Source organism: Rhizophagus irregularis, chromosome 1, assembly GCF_026210795.1.
Source record: "Rhizophagus irregularis chromosome 1, complete sequence".
NCBI classification, from domain to species: domain Eukaryota; kingdom Fungi; phylum Glomeromycota; class Glomeromycetes; order Glomerales; family Glomeraceae; genus Rhizophagus; species Rhizophagus irregularis.
In genome coordinates, this window is record NC_089429.1 from 7,695,109 (window position 1) to 7,712,930 (window position 17,822).

The following is a 17,822-nucleotide window of genomic DNA, read 5'->3' on the forward strand; positions in this document are numbered from 1 at the left end:
CGGTACGTTTCGCCGAAGGGATATTTCGCCGAATGGGATTTCGTCGAATGGACATTTCACCGAATGAGATTTCGTCGAATGGACATTTCGCCGAAGGAATATTTCACCGAATCCTTTTCTCGAATCGTCCATTTCATCGAGGGAAATTTCGCCGAAAATGTTGTTAACATATTTTCTTAATCATTAACAATTTGATAAAAAATGGTCAAAGAACAAATTCTCTTTAAACTAGTATTTTATTTTCACTTGTTTCGGAAAATTGAATTTGTTAAAAAAACCAATTTTCCTTTGATTAAAAAAAAAAAAAAATAGACAATGCAAAAAAATTCCATATCTTTGGCGAAATGTCCCTTCACCGAAATGGACTTTAACGAAAAGTCCGGATGTCGTTATTTTACGTACTATACTACGATAAGTCATATATATATTTTAAGTGTATTATCTGTTATAATATAAATTTATTTATTTATATATTTAATATTATAAATTTTTATTTATTTATCTATTATCTATTATCTATTATTACATTTTTTTTTCGTCTTTTATATTCAAATTATATTTTATATAAACAATAAATTATTATTTTTCGTATTTTATTTGTACTCATTCGTTTATAAAATTATTTATCATCTTAAAAGTTTAAATTTGTTCATATAACTGATCATGCTAGAAATACTATATTGTAAGAACGATAAGCTAAACAATTAATAATTTCATTTATCAGCCGTAACATGCAATTGCACCTATTAAAAACTTTCGGGATAAAAAATAAAGTAATTTTGAGATAAAAATAATCATTGCTGTTTGTATTGTTGTTCATGTAAATCGATCAATCAATTAAATAGGACGGGAAAACTTCGAGCCGATCAAAAAAAACAATTTCAAATACACGCAATAATATTTGGATCTTAATTCGATTTGAGTGTGTGATTACGTTATTTTAATTTATTTATTCTAGAAAATAATTATAATAATTATAACAATTCATATTTAATTGTTAAAAAATACCGAAAATAAATGATCATCATCAAGAAGAAACGCAAATCGGGTACAACATGCATGAGTAATTGAGTATATCTTTATATATAACAATACTTATCAATGTTATATCTCAGAATTAAAGGATATTTTCAATTTTCACATCGGATCAGAATCTAAACCCCCTACTAAATCCCTATATGTGCTACCTCATTGATTGTAAAAATACTACGATAAGACGATAAGTCATGTATATATTTTAAGTTATAATATAAATTTTTTTTATTTATATATTTAATAATTATTAATTTTTTATTTATTTATCTATTATATATTATTACATTTTTTTTCGTCTTTTATTTTCAAATTATATTTTATATAAATAATAAATTATTATTTTTCGTATTTTATTTGTACTCATTCCGTTTATAAAATTATTTATCAAATTTGTTCATATAACTGATCATGCTAGAAATACTTTATTGTAAGAATGATAAGCTAAACAATTAATAATTTCATTCGTCATCCGTAACATGCAATTGCATCTATTAAAAACTTTTGAGATAAAAAATAAAGTAATTTTGGGATGAAAATAATACAATTTTTTATCATTGTCGTTCATGTAAATCGATCAATCAAACATTAGGACGGGAAAACTTTGAGCCGATCAAAAAAAAAATTTCAAATGCACGCAATATTATTTAGATCTTAATTCGATATTTTTTAAATTTATTTTTATTTTAGAAAATAATTATAACAATTATAACAATTATCATATTTAATTGTTAAAAAATACCGAAAATAAATGAAACAGTAAATCATCATCCAAATTGGTACAATAATTGAAGTATATCTTTATGTATAACAATATTTATCAATGTTATATCTCAGAATTGAAGGATATTTTTGGATCAGAATCTAAATCCCTACGACAATTAGAAATTTATAAATCTAAATACAAAAAAAAATGAATTTTTTTTCTTATAAATTTGCAACATTTCCTCCTTACCTCTCCCTCTTTATCCCTTTAAAATTTTTTTTTCCTTGTAATTATTAATTAACATATTTCAATTACTACGTAAAATTATTTTTAAAAAATAATTTTTTAACGAATTCATTTTTTAAAAAATGACTAAACTTAATCGTGATGTACTTTTATTGATATTCCAAGAACTAGAATATGATCCCAATACTTTATTTTCATGTTTACTGGTTAATAAGGCTTGGTGTGAAATTGCGGTTCCAGTTCTATGGAAAAACCCTTGGAGATATAACGTAAATTATGGAAATAAAATTCACTTATTTTATATAATCACTTTACTTTTTATTAATAATATTAATAAATATATAACGAACCAATTATATCAAATTCCAACAAAAACTTTTTTATTTAATTATTTATCCTTTTGTAGAAGCATAGATATAAATATAATTTCAGTGATATCAACTATTGGATCGCATTTAACTTATAATCAATTTTTTATCCAAGAAAAAATTATTAATATTTTATTAAACAAATGCGATAGAATAAAATATTTGGATATGAGATCAATAAAACATCAAATTTTTTATTTTCCGAACGCTAAATTTCATCTTAAATCTCTTCATGAACTGATCTGTGATACAACGATAGATTTTTCATTTTTTTACGGATTCTCAAATATATGTAATAATATAGAAAATATTATAGTTATTAATAGGTCCATAAAAGCCAATCCCGGATTAATAGAATTAATCAGAGTTCAACAAAATTTAAAATATTTTGAATGGAGGGATGAACTTGATGATGATCAATTATTATTATTTGAAGAACCCCCCTATGAAGAAATATTTCTTATTCTAAAACTCAAAAAAGATACACTTCTTCACTTAAAAATGTATTTTCTATACATTTTCCTTTTCGAAATTCAAGAAATCATTTCGGAATTAATTAATTTAAGAACTTTAGTTGCCGCAGATTTTTGTTTTTTTTCGGAACGACAATTACCAATATTTAAATTCAAACATCTCGAAACACTACAATTAGATCACGTCACATTTAAAGCGATAACGGACGTAATCAAAAATAGTGGTGGTGCCCTCAAGGATATATTAATGAAGCACTACGATCATTTCAGATGCGATATTCATTTTGACGAGGATTCTCTCACGTTTATTCGCACAATATATGAACATTGTCCATCAGTAGAGTGTCTATCATTATTATTCCCTCCAACCAAAGAACACATCGCTGAATTCGAAAAATTATTAAAGCGGTGTGAAAATTTAAAATCGGTATTGATCTTAATATCTAATGTCGACATTGTAGAAAATGAAGAGGTGTACGGAAAAGAATTATTAGAAGCATTAAGTAGATCAGCACCAGCAAATCTACGAGAAATACGATTTGTTGATGATCTAAGTTTTCCGTTAAAAATATTAGAGTCATTCTTGGAAAGTTGGAGGAATAGATCAGCTATATCAATATATATGAATCATCATGCTTACGAAGGTGAGTCATATATGAATTTGTTGAACAAATATAAAATAGAAGGGGTAATTAAAAACTTTAAACGTGAGTTTGAAAGAGACATTTATTATTCGGTATAAAATTATACATGTAAAATATTATTATTGTATTATTATTGTATTATTATTGTATTAAATGTATTAAATAAATAAAATTTTATTATTTAAAATTTAAAATTTGTAAAATTTGTTACTGCGGTTAGATGTCACACTACGCCACAATTTGTGATATGCGATCAGAAAAACATCTGTGATTATTAACAAGATTTTTTTTTAAAAAAAATTCATTAAAATTTCTTATCTTGTTATCTTTAAAAAAAATTTTTTTAAAATAAATAAATAAATAAATAAAATTAATAAATGATTTGCTCGTATTAAGTAATCTTTCTTTGATAGAATTCTTAATTTATATTGATTTGTTTTTTTTTTAAAAAATAAAAAATATAATATAATGAAATAAAATAAAATAAAATAATTTATTTAAATATCAAATTTTAAAAACGCCATGTGAATTAGATTCTCCGATAATATTAAAGAATCAGGTAAAAAAAAAATTTTTTCAAGTTCATATGACTTATTTTATGTGTAGTAAATTCGGTGTAGAATTTTTTAAAATCATGCAACAAATGTCTTGGCATGTTTCACATATATAATTGAAAGTCTCGTTGTTTATTTAAATTAAATAATATATTTTTATAATATTGATATAAAAAAAAAATAAATCCCTATTTAATAATCCTTTTATAGAATTTTATTGTATGAAACACTTTCATGCAATATGATGTCTATGATTGTATTTTGTACTTTCATTCATAACTCTTTTCAGAACAAAGAACAATCTTACAGAACTTCTTTACCTTTCCTTGTTAAACGCTTGAAAAGGAAATTTCATATCATAATTTTGGCCCTGTATGCCTTAAAATCTGCCCACCGCTTCAGGGCCAGAATTACATAATGTCGCCTAGCATTATCCATAAAAGGAAGAATCTACATATCATTTCGTAATAATAAAAGTTGTTAACTTCCGATCGATTGAAAAAAATGGATCCGGCAATATTAAGTGAATTTTATTATCAAATCGCCTTAATATAAAAAAAAAATAACTCTATCTAAACAATTATACAAATTTTTTACCATATTTTATTTATTTCATTCATTCATTCATTTTTTTTAAAAAAAAATGTCGATCTTAATTCTTGTCAAATTATAACGAATAAATATTAAATGATTAACAGATCCAAAAATATTTTGTGCGCATATAACGAACTTTGGCTTTCAATAAAAAGAAGAAACATAATATTTTTTATAACATCAGAAATCTTTCAATTATTATTTTTAATATAAAAATGTATAAATTCTAAATTTTTATAATAACAATTATTAAGAGAAATTAGTCTGTGTATCAGCAGATTCGAGGTAACGGAGTAACGGAACTTTCTCTACCCCATTATTTAAATGTGTAAAGCACCAGCTCCAAAAATAAATCAGAATCCCAAAATAATGTATGTTAAATCTGACGTTAATTAAAATGCAACTTTTATACTTTGCTTTGGCATGGCACAGAGAATAATTTTGAACTTTTCTTAACTTTTCTGACGAGATTATTATCCTTAAATTATACTTAAAAAATATTTGTTTTAGAAAAAAAAGAAATAAATAATGATGAATTTCGCAGAGAGTTGCATTGTTGAAAATTCAGATTATTTTTATACAAGGCATTTTTACTCATTGGTAAATGTTTTCAAGTAACCCTGATGGAACCGCGAGGATATTGATCTAACGCGCGCGTAGAGCGCACGCACTTATATGCGCTCTTATATATAAAGTAAGCGCCTATGATGTAGTAAATACAGCAATAAATTTGATTCTGTATAATGTGCTGTTAAAAATCCTGGTAAGGTGCCATTTATATCTTGAATTCAATGATTCACAAAAAAAATTTGATGATTCCCTAGCACACGCCTTTTGCGAAATATATCAACAACTTGTAAAGGATGTCATCGTACTAAAGAAAGTTTGGAATTTTTAAATGAAAAAGAATTATTTCAAAATATGAAGGAGAATTTGTGAATATATTTCACTTTTTATATACTAAAGCTTTGAATATGTCAACAATTCGAAATTAAATTGTGATGATGAGCAACATATTTATGAAATTACGTGGAGTATTAGATAAAGGTTTACTTGAAATTACATGTTATTTATATTATTAATAATAATTTTTTATTCTTTTTATCACCTCTCAAGACTAAGGAATTATCACGTAATAAATCTATGGTTAAAAAATATTTGTCCAAATTAGCAATACCTTAGTAGTTTATTAATAATAAAAGAAAATTTTAAAAGTACATAAAAAAATAAGTTATTTGACATTTTTTTCTGATGAAGTTGTTTCACGATCGAAACATAATAACAAAAATAAATTAAAATTTTGACTATATAACTTAAATTTTTGTTTACATTTTATTTATAAAAATATTTTATATAATAGAATAATAATCGACGGTAAATGCTAATGCTAGATCGCTGCAAATCGTTTTTGACGTCAAAAAAAAAATAAATAAAAAGGATATGTTAGTATATAGTATTAAAAAAAAAATAATAATTTCATATACATACGATTCTAAAGATATACATACAATTCTAAAGTCTACTCTTGCCAACTTCTTTTTCTTCTTCTTCAAATATGTTAATACTATTGACGAATTCATTTAATTCCGTGAACGACTCATTTTTGATGAATTCGTGTATCTAAAGATCAAGTTTTAAAATTAATGTACTGTACAGTATGTACTATTTTATCATTTATTTAAAAGTTAAAGGAAAATTAAAACGCCTACTTTTTTTGAAGTACGTTCGTTTAGTTTTATCATTTTACTGGGAACTTTTTCTGGAATTAATGGTTGTACGGCTTCGTCACCATTTTTTTGCATTTCGGTTGCTGTTTCTCTTAAATGCTTAAAAAAATCGGCCAATGATGGATCTTGGGAAAAGTTCCCTATATAGTGTAATTTTCTCCCCGGGTTCATTTTTTTGATGGCTTCAATATCGACGGGATTGTAGACAATACCAGGCTTTTGCGGGTAATTTCTTAAATAGTTCAAAAATTGGGGAACTACTTCTTTGTGAAAATCGTAAGGGGCTCCGGTGGGATTATTGATAATAATAGGGATTTTATTATTACTCATTAAAAACGAGTTATTTCCGTTGACGATCTCATCTAAGTTTTCAGACATTGTAAATTAGGTATGTAAATGGTTTATTTTTGTGAGAGTGGGATGTAAAATTTACAATATTGGAATAAAAATTCAAAAGTACCAACATGCCAAAAATTGAGGGATTAAATAACGAATTTTTTTTTTATTAAATCAAAAATTTTTTCAGCAAGTGAACTTCAACGTGTGATTTCTTGAAACCAATAACATCGCAAGATATAATCCTATTTTGATCTATTCATAGCTATAATATTGAAAGGAGAGAAATAATTTTAGAATATTCTTTTTGGACTTCTATTGATCGAGAAATATCGATGATATCATGATAACATCATAACATTCGTATGATTTTTCATTGATCTATAATGAAAGAATGAATGTATTACGTACCAGCTTATTTTGAAATATCATTTATCAAAATTTTATTTGTATTGATTATTTTTCTTTGATAAGATGATAAAATTGCTTTATTTAGGTTACAAGAAAGAATGCTTCTAAAATAAATGATACCATATGATCAATTTTAAAACGTAAATGTGCATTTAAATATAGTAATCTCAATAACGAATTTGTTCTTATAAAACCTGATAGAAACAAGAGATGCATTATCTGAAAGAATTTTTGCATGTCATTGCCATTGGATCTTATCTAATTTCAATTCTTAATTGAATATTGTTATTGTTGATGATCATAATGTTTTTTGGTCCTAATTTCAAAATTGGAAAATTACAAATTCCGTGTGAATTCCGTAAAATAATGAATGTTTTGTCTTTTGTAGTATATTATATATATGTTGGCGTAAATAACTTTATTTTTACTGTATCACACATACACACTATCAATTTGAGTGTATATCGATTATCAATGAAACCCATCAAAGTTATATTGAAAATAAGAAAAATATTAAAATATTAAAATATAACAATTTCTGCGGTCTAGAAAAAAAAAGAATGTATTAATATTTGGTTTATTAATAATTTAATAAATAATATATCAAATTAAACTAAAGTTGTATTCATTTTATCACCAAGCTAGCTTACTAATTAAAAATATATATATATATATATTATTATATTAAAAATCAATTATAAAAAAAATTTTTAAAATAAAAATTCCCAGATGACCAATTTTTAAACGCCAACATGCATTAATAATCATTTGTTTATTTTTATAATAACTACATAAAAAATCATTATCAATAATTATCTAAAAGAGCTACATCTAATATTACTTTATAAAATTATATTTTATGGATCGAATTTTATGTTACGGGTTATTATAGCTACTAAACCTCAAGATCGGCCAATATCAATTCTTATTTTTTAGTTAGTCTTAATTTTAAAATTAGTAAATTTTCAAAACTCCGTGAGAATTCCGTAGAAATTTATTATACTTATTGAAAAAACCTTTGATAATTTCAATATCGCTATTCGCTGGTGTAATAATCCTAACTTTATTTATACTGTATCACACTATCACAAATCTAAATTTTGTCAATCAAGTTGTGAAAAAACAATGGAAACTACTAAAAATTTATGCATATTCATTGGATGATAACCCAATTTCTTTATTTGCAAATCATTTTGTCAATCTAAAATGATGTAAACCAAAATGAGATTTGTGCCACGAAAATTTTAAATGTTAAAATATTCGAATTTTATTGGATATTCAAAATAAATTCATGATCGATTCACGGGCTCACGCAGCGCGTCAATTCCATCTCCATAATCTGTATGATAATTTCTTATTTTATTACAAAAAAAAAAATTTTTTTTGGCGGCAATATTTTACTTTCAGCCACGAATTTAATTAATTTTTAGTTTTATTTCAAAAAATTATTAATATTTAAATTTTTTACAATTATGATAAAAAAAATAAATGGATTTCCCTGAATTTATTACGTTAATTCTGAAGTAAAAAATTCGGCTATTCAGTTTATAATTCATCAGAATACTCCTTCACCCTCATCATAACATTATTTATTTCTACGATTAGAAAAATTGGCCTGACCAGAGATTGCTGGAAATACCTGTATCGATTACATTTCGGAAACCTTGCTCTAGATAACAGAACTTGGCATTATAGTATGACTGATATAAGGCCAACTAAATAAAATTATGGTCGTATTCATTTTACCGACAATCATTTCACAAATGTTTCACCGACAGGGTCATTTCGTAGACAAATGTTTCACCGATGATCATCTCAAAGTTAAGGTTTAGATAAGAAAATTAGGTTGGATTAGGATTTAAAAAAATGACTGTCGGCCTGTCGGTGAAATGATTGTCGGTGAAATGAACCAGGAAAATTATTTGTTTTTTATGAAAAAACAAAATCCTATTAACCTGGCCAATTGGAAAAAAAATTTATTTTAAAAAAATGAACAAATCGGCCAATTTAAAAATTAATATTATTTTTGAATTTTTCCATTCAAATAATATATTATCCGGTAAATCCGTGAAGATATTTTTAAAATTTGTGTTAGTTACTCAGCATTGTAACACAAAATAAATTTGTGATCAGATCTTGACACTTTTATATTAGATCATTTTCATGTATTTAACCAAATATACATAAATTACGTAGTAAGTGTACGTAAATTCTACACGCCATTTTATTTATAAATTTGTTTTTTTTTTAAAAAAAAAAAAAAAAAAAAATAAAATGGAAAAATTAAATATTGATTGTCTTAGTCTTATTTTTAAAGAATTACGAATAGATAAAAAATCATTATTTTCCTGTATTTTAGTTAATAAAGAATGGTGTCATTTAGTAGTTCCTATATTATGGGGAAGTTATTCATACATTAATTGTGAGAGTGCAAAAGAAAAATATTCCAATGTTATACTTTCCTGTTTACCAACCTCTTCAAAACAACTTTTATTCGATAATAAGATTATTTTACCCTCAAAAAGTCTTTCAAAATACCCAACTTATAATTATGTCAGTTTTAGTAAATTTCTTAGAGTTGAAATTATAGATAATATTATAAATGTAGTATTTAAAGAAGATAAGGCTGATTGTTCAGATAAAATAAATCTTTTAGAACAAGAAATTTACAAATTATTTATTAGTCAATGTGAAGGCGTTAAAGAACTGGATTGGCGAACTTCTCAACCTTTAACATCATTTCCAGGGGCTATAACATTTTTCTCTCAACTATGTGCTCTAGATATTGATCTATATTCTATAACTTCTGATAATCTTTACGAAATTGCACAAATTTGCAAGGGTTTGAGTGAATTAATTATTAATAGTTGTTCTCATGATATTCCTGGATTAATTTCTTTAATTGATGCGCAAAAAAATTTAAAAAGTATATCGTTTGATTTTAATATTAAGAAAGGGTCATGTGAGGAACTAAGTAAAGCGTTAGCGAGAAAGGGCAGTACAATTAATTATCTTTCGTTATATGGTTCAGTTGGTGTTATTCCTCATTCATTTTTAACATCATTCACCAATTTAAAAGATTTAACAATTTATTATGATTGTGAAAGTTGTGAAGAGGTTAAAGAATTCCAGAAATATTTGGCAAAATCGAATTTTCCAGAACTTCAGTTCCTTGAAATTGACGATGGCTCAGCATGCTTTAAGGAATTGGCAATGTTAATTGAAAAAACAAAAGGGTGTATTACGGATATTTCTGTTTATACATCTAGTAAATCTGAGAATACAGGAATGTTACTTAAAGCAATTTCTAATCATTGTCCGAATATTAAGAACTTAAATACACATATTGGATCTAGAGATTTGGTTTATGTAAAATCCATATTAATGAATTGTGGAAATTTAACAAGTTTATGTCTTAATAGCTTTGAAAATAGTGATATATTAGGAGATGAATTGTTAGAGATTTTAACTAGATATTCCCCAAAAGATTTAACTGATATAACAATTAGCGGGTATTTGGAATATTCTATTAATGCCTTTATAAAATTTTTTGATAGTTATAAGGGGCGTAGATTACTTTATTTTTATATCAATAATTATAATAGAGAGCGCATTACATCAGGACATTTAGAAGTTGTTAACAAATACCATAGCGATGGGATAATTATAAGTTCAAATCTTTTACTTTACGATCATCTTTAACTTGGTTTATAGCGAACTTCTCATCACATTATTACGTTTAACTCTTCAAATATCCTTCTTTATTATAAAAAAGCTGGGTAAAATCAGTAGTTATATTGAGGTATTTTTAATATAAATAAATTTGTTTTATTAGCTAACGATGATGTAACATAAAACGAACACTTTTTTTTTTATATTATAAATATTATAACAATTTCGTATATAACTATTTATTATATATATATAACTTTTTTTTCTTTTTTTCTTTCTTTTTTTTTAAAATAAAATAAAATAAAATTGAAAAATTAAATATTGTTTGCTTTATTCTTATTTTTAATGAATGTGAAAATCATAATATTATCGTCTTTTTGTTAATAAAGAATGGTGTCACCCATTTACTATATGATATTGTGAGCGTGCGCGGCAGAATGAGCGCGACACGTAATTCATTTTTTTATGTAAATCATGACTACTAACACATCAATCAAGCTGAACGCCACCGACTGCTGCTCCATGTGCGGGCGCATTACTAGAGGCCTTTCGACCGTTAGAATTTCGGCGTGTTGTACCACTCTATAAAAAATTTTTCAGAAGAATGATCACGTGTCTGAGTTACTTCGGAATAAAAACTAGTTATCGGAGTTTTTTCCAGAATTTTTTTATAGGGCCAGTCTCCAGGACTTATGGAAAAAAATTTAAAAAGATTCGCCTAAAAATTAATTAAAATTTTTAATTACCTCAAAAGAAAAAGTAGGGACCGATGAAAAAGTTACGGGTACCTGCTACAAGAAGCGATGGATCAACCCTGTAATTAACAGGTTGAACCGTCAGTTCAAGGGTAACCCGTCGCAATAATAGCAGGTAACCCGCAGCTATTAACAGCGTCTACCCGATGTAAAGTATGTCGGAGCGGCTTGCCATATTAGTAATGATCACCGCGCGGTGATTTTTTGACGCTTTTCTCTCGAAAATACTGATTCGATAAATTTTAATTTGAGTTTAGGATCGGCCAATCACTATATATGCGTGTATTGCCACTATTTGTTCTATTTCGGCTATATTTAAGTAAAAATTAGCGTTAATAGCAATAGCATAATAAATTTTTTATTTGATACATTTTTTTAAATAATAATAAATATTTTTAAAAATAATTTGAATCATATCACATTTTTATATTATTATCATTATTATATTTATTAATATTTATAAATAAAAAATATAAATACATACAAAGTATATACAAAAAATATATTAATATAATGAATAGCTGAACTAACAACTTTACTAACATACAGCGTGTAAAAAATCTCTTAAGCAAGAGAAATACCAAAAAAAATCAAGAATAAATTGAAAATTCTGAATTTGCTTAAAAAAAAAGGATATTCACTGATACAGCGTGTAAAAAATCTCTAAGAAAATACCAAAAAAAATCAAGAATAAATTGAAAATTCTGAATTTGCTTAAAAAAAGGGGGGATATTCACTGAATATATTCTGGTACTAATAAAATTTCCTAGAAATCTAATATGTCATATCCAAAAAAAATTTCTGGAATCTAAAAATCTTTCTGGTTTTACAAGGAATCTTTCAGAAAATCTGGCAAATTTTGAATAGATTTTATAATTCACGACCCAATCATTGCATAAACATACTAAAAATTGTATGTTTTGATGAATTTGTTTTCATTGTAAATAATCCACATTTTAGGAATCATCACGAATAAATCATTGATTACATTTAAATTTAGAAGCCTACAAAAACTAATATAATTAAATAAAGTTTTTTTTGTTTGAATTAAGTGAAAAATAAATTTAATTTATTTCTTGGCTCACCTGATAAATAAGCAACGATTAAATGATTTAAATCTCGAAATTTCCTCTTTCGATATATTAAATATTTCCAAGGATTTCTCTCCATAGGATTGGGAAAATCAAGTTTATTAACTAAAAGACAAGAATGAAAAGTATTTTTATTTATTTTTTAAATTTTGTTATTATTTTTTAAATGTTGTTATTATTTTTTAAATTTTTATTATTTTTTAAATTTTGTTATGTTGTTTTCTTTTTTTTATGGTGTATATTTATATTGTTTTGTGATATTCATTGTACAACTCTACTTTACTGCCTACGGATACCGTTATAAGCCCGAAGTGTTGCTTGGACGCCGCGACGCCACGTGCCGGACAGATAAATAAGACAGCGCCTTCGGCACTTCTAAGTTCTAACTAAATATAGTTAGTAGTTTGCAACAAGGATCAAGATATTATGAGAGTACTTATTGGACGAACAAAAAATGACTTCAAAGACAATCACTTATAAATGGAATAACCTTATTTTTTTTTATCATTCCTATATTTATCGTTCATAAATTTGAATGATAATAAGCATCACAGATGAAATTTGAAAGAAATCATTGAAAATTATTTATAATAACTTTCAATTTGGAATATTACTGCGCCTTAAGAAAGAGTTAATAAAAATTTGGTTACTAATTAATAATATACAAACTAAATATTTAACAGAAAATGGCTTAGTATTTAATAAAAAAAGGGCTTAAATTTTAATAAAAAATAACTTGGGATTTAACAAAGAATGTTAACATTTAACAAATGTGGCTTAATATCTAACAAAAAATGTAGCTTAACGAAAGTGGCTTAGTGTCGGATAAAAAAAAAGCTTAGTGTTTAACAATAAAAGCTTTGCATTTAACAATAAATAAAGGCTTAGTATTTAACAAAAAAAGGCTTAGTGTTTAACAGAAAAATGCTCAGCATTTAACAAAAGAAATGCTTAGTAATAACAAAAAAATGCTTATTATTTAACTAAAAATGCTTAGCATTTAATTAAAAATGCTTAGAGTATTTAATTAAAATGCTTAGAGTATTTAATTAAAATGCTTAGAGTATTTAATTAAAATGCTTAGAGTATTTAATTAAAAATGCTTAGCATTTAATTAAAATGCTTAGTATTTAATTAAAACTGTTTAGTATTTAATTAAAAATGTTTTGATATTCAGCAAAAAAGGACTAATTTTTTAATTTTAAATTTAAATTATTAATATATACAGTATGTGTCTATGAGATGTAACATCTTTAGCCCAAATAATTAATAAATTACAGATTATATTATAATGATATATGAATACCCAAAAGAATAATACTTACAAATAATTAAATATACAAAAAAAAAATTTAAAAAATAAAATGTTAAAATATTATATTTGAAAAAATTTATTTTCTATCCCATTTATTTGAGCAACAAGTATATGTGTGATTGCCATATACCTTTTTATAGAGAATGAATTGTTTAATTAATGAATCATTAAACACATTTTCAAATATTCCGGCGGACAAAGCAATTTTGAGATTCTGTTGACTTTTTTTTAATTGTCAATAATAAAAATAGAAGCTTTTAAATAATTAAGCGAAAGTATTACTGCATTAATTTGTTAAAGGCATAAAATAATAAATATAATCTCCACATTTTTTTATAACAATAAAAGAAATCTATAACATTCGCGATATTTAAATTCGATTGGATGGCCTTATAACCATGTGATCACCGTTACATTAATTCTTGAAATTCCAACCACATTATGACTAGTGGCTGAAATTACCTTAATTTTAGCCGATCGCGAATTTGTGAAACCGATTTTTACAACCCATCTTTTAGAAGCACAAGAAAACAATTAAGATATTGATGATATCATCATTATCTTTCGCATGCCTTTTATAATTTTGTAGGGCGATATCTCCTACACAGATGACGTTCACATTTCATTTTTGGGAAATTAGTAAGCCTTGATGCCCGATGTTATAATTTAAACATTTCCTGGAGTATTGACCTAGGAAGGGTCAAAATTTCCAAATAAATGACGTGTTTTTAGTCATGTGATGTATGTAGAAGAATATTAAATTCCTAAAGTTGTCAGTTGAAATCGAGAGTGTTTAATTACAGTATAACGAAAATTATTATAGCCTTGTGTAGTTAAGGAGGTGAGAAAAATACTTGGATCGATACATACATGTTAAAGAGGTAACTTCGTTAAAATAGTTCTTGATATGTATTTTGAATCCAAATTCATAAATTAAAAATATTAATTCTATAATCTGTCATTACTAATTATTGCTCCCAGATTGTGGTTGAGCGCTTCCTCTACTAGAAAATAATAAATTTCTGGCATTCCTCTTATAGTAAGAATGTCTAGTCACTTTTATATTCGGATAATATATGAAATCATGTAACTATTTTTTCAGCAAGAATCTATTCTGATAAACAAAAAAATAAGAACTTATTGATTACAAAATAAATTTTAAGCTCTCGCAACTCATCTGAATTTTAAACCGAAGTTTTTTTAAACAATAAAGTTTTATTATAATTTATATCTATTCTTTTAAATCATTAAAATATTCTCCAAATTTTGATTAAGATTAAGTAAAACCATGTGATCTATCAAAAATCACTTTTCTATTAGGGATTAAAAAACTATAAATTGCCCATAATTAAGCCACCGGAACAAGCCCGTTACAAATATTTTATACAAACATTAAACATTGTTTTTCTTTTTAATTTCCAAATGCTTTCAACAAAACCATCTGTTTACTGATTTTTAATAAGAATTATGTGAATTAATATTATTAAAAAAAAGTGGCTTTCGAGGCTTGGTATGAAAATTATTTTACAACCAAAATGGTTATTATGAAAAAAAACAAATTCAAATTTGGTCAAAGTATATATTTATATATTACATCAGCTTGTAATAATTTTTCCTTTTGAAGTTATATTCATAACTCATATGATTATATTTATGACTTTAATAGCTAGTCAGAATTATTGTAATGTTTATATCAATTTATATCAATTTTTACAAATTAAAGTAATGTTCTAATACAAAGCATTTGATAAATAAATAAATAATTTATTTGTATTTTGTATTTAACTTTTATTTATTCAAATATCAATATATATATCTTTATGCTATTTTTATTATTTTTTAATAAACTTTGTAGTTTTTTTTGTGATTCTATCAACCATGTCAGGCTGAGATTAATGTGGCTATGATTAGGCTTTGATGAAATGTGGTAAAATTTTTGATTAAAAAATAAATATAAATAAGCCATTTGTTTTCCTTTACCCTTTTCTTCTTTTATTTACTTAAATATTTAAAAGTATATATTATATGTAATATAAACATTAATATAAACCTGTTTAAACTCATTTGAGAATGTATACTGAAAAAAGACCATAATAATTTGAACCTTTACCCTTTTCTTTTTTTATTTACTTAATAAATGTTAAATATTTATTAGAAGTATATATTGTTTCCCGGAGCAATGCGAATTTATTTATTTTATTCATTTATTTTGTTCTAAACGGCAACAAACTTGGAGGGCACTACTGGGTGTCACGTGACGATATGCACGCGTCACGACATATTATTCTTAACTAATGGCAGAAGCTCAGCGAACTTCCGAAGCAAAACTCTGAGTACATTATAGAAAACTCAAAAAGAGACTTGTCAATTCTCGCAGATAAGGCAAATTAGATTCCATGTGGAGAGAAAAAGTTGAAAACTTGGTCAATTCTTGCGGATAAAGAGAATAGTAAAGTTAAATTAAAGTTTTACATGGTCAGTTCTCGCGGATAAAGAGAATGGCCAAATTAAAATAAGTTTTACATGGTCAGTTCTCACGGATAAAGAGAATGGCCAAGTTAAAGTTTTACATCAATAGGATGAAATTGTAAAATTGGAGGAAGGTGTGGAATTTTAAAGGGAGATGACTACCCGATTAAGAATATTTGGAATGGAAAACTTTGGAACTAATGGTGATGGATAATAATTGTTGAGTGAGTTAGGAAAAAGCTCAGCAGAGCATTGAAGTAGATCAAATAATAGCAACGCCATCATCATGAACGTCATCATGAAATATCGCAGAAATTTAAGAAGATGCGCGTTGTGTCAACTGATGACATGACGATATTGAAAAAAAACAGATGATGGATGATGATCAAATAATAGCAACGCCATTATGAAATTTAAAAAGATGCGCGTTGTGTCAACTGCATGGGACAATATTCACCACTGATGACATGACGAAATTATTGAAAAAGATGTAGTCACACCAAAATGATGAATGAAAATTATTAAGTTTAATAATCAAAAATTAGGCTTAGTATTTCAAAGTTTTAAATTTGGCATGGATCAGTCTATATGTCCAGTCGATTTATGAGTCATATAAATGATTTAATATTTTGAAGGTTTAATTTTGAATATTATTTATAAGATATCAAAGATCATAGGCGTAGAAATTTAAAATGCGCGTGGATCAGTTTCACCACCAGTCACCAGACCATCATTCATTCCAAAATGATGAATGAAAATTATTAAGTTTAATAATCAAAAATTAGGCTTAATATTTCAAAATTTTAAAATTTGGAATATAATTAAAAAATTATTTATTAGGCATAAAAAGCCATTATGAATATTATGCCTATTGACTTTCAACCACAGACGCTCATCGCGAGAGATATATATTACATCTCAAAATATATCTCTCCAAGGTATATCACCCCAAGATATTATGTAGAATCGAAGGGTTAAACCTTTAAATTATTTACGTGATCTCAAAGAAATGGGCGCTGTGTCAACAATTTTCACTAAGACAGAGTAGAGTTTAATCAAAGAGGCTAGTCATTCATTCCAAAATGATGAATTAAGTTTAATAATCAAAAATTAGGCTTAATATTTCAAAGTTTTAAATTTGGAATTTATTTAATTTATTTAAAAAATTATTTATTAGGCATAAAAAGCCATTATGAATATGCCTATTGGATTTCAATCACAGGCGCTCATCGCGAGAGATATATATTACATCTCAAAATATATCTCTCCAAGATATATCACCCTAAGATATTATGAAGAATCGAAGGGTTAAAACTTTAGATTATTTACGTAATCTCAAAGGTCTGGGCGCTGCGTCAACAGTTTTCACCCCTGGCAAGATGTTAGAGTTTAATTAAGTTTAAATAACCTAATCAAAAATTAGGTTTAA

General features: G+C 25.7%; 3 protein-coding genes across 3 annotated transcripts; 2 read left to right on the forward strand and 1 right to left on the reverse strand.

The window, feature by feature from the left end:
• Nucleotides 1–2,106: 2,106 nt before the first annotated feature.
• OCT59_001529 (uncharacterized protein) lies at nucleotides 2,107–3,567 on the forward strand (the record flags this gene model as incomplete). The annotated part of the gene is made up of 1 exon (XM_066139648.1): nucleotides 2,107–3,567. One exon carries the CDS (start codon nucleotides 2,107–2,109, stop codon nucleotides 3,565–3,567), a length of 1,461 nt encoding a protein of 486 aa, XP_065989038.1.
• Nucleotides 3,568–6,129: 2,562 nt separating this feature from the next.
• Nucleotides 6,130–6,722, reverse strand: OCT59_001530 (uncharacterized protein; the record flags this gene model as incomplete). The annotated part of the gene is made up of 2 exons (XM_025330800.2): nucleotides 6,130–6,237; nucleotides 6,327–6,722. 2 exons carry the CDS (start codon nucleotides 6,720–6,722, stop codon nucleotides 6,130–6,132), a joined length of 504 nt encoding a protein of 167 aa, XP_025176158.1.
• A 2,643-nt stretch (nucleotides 6,723–9,365) lies between these two features.
• Nucleotides 9,366–10,793, forward strand: OCT59_001531 (uncharacterized protein; the record flags this gene model as incomplete). The annotated part of the gene is made up of 1 exon (XM_025318427.2): nucleotides 9,366–10,793. The coding sequence occupies one exon, from the start codon at nucleotides 9,366–9,368 to the stop codon at nucleotides 10,791–10,793; it is 1,428 nt and encodes a 475-aa protein (XP_025176157.2).
• Between the last annotated feature and the right edge of the window lie 7,029 nt (nucleotides 10,794–17,822).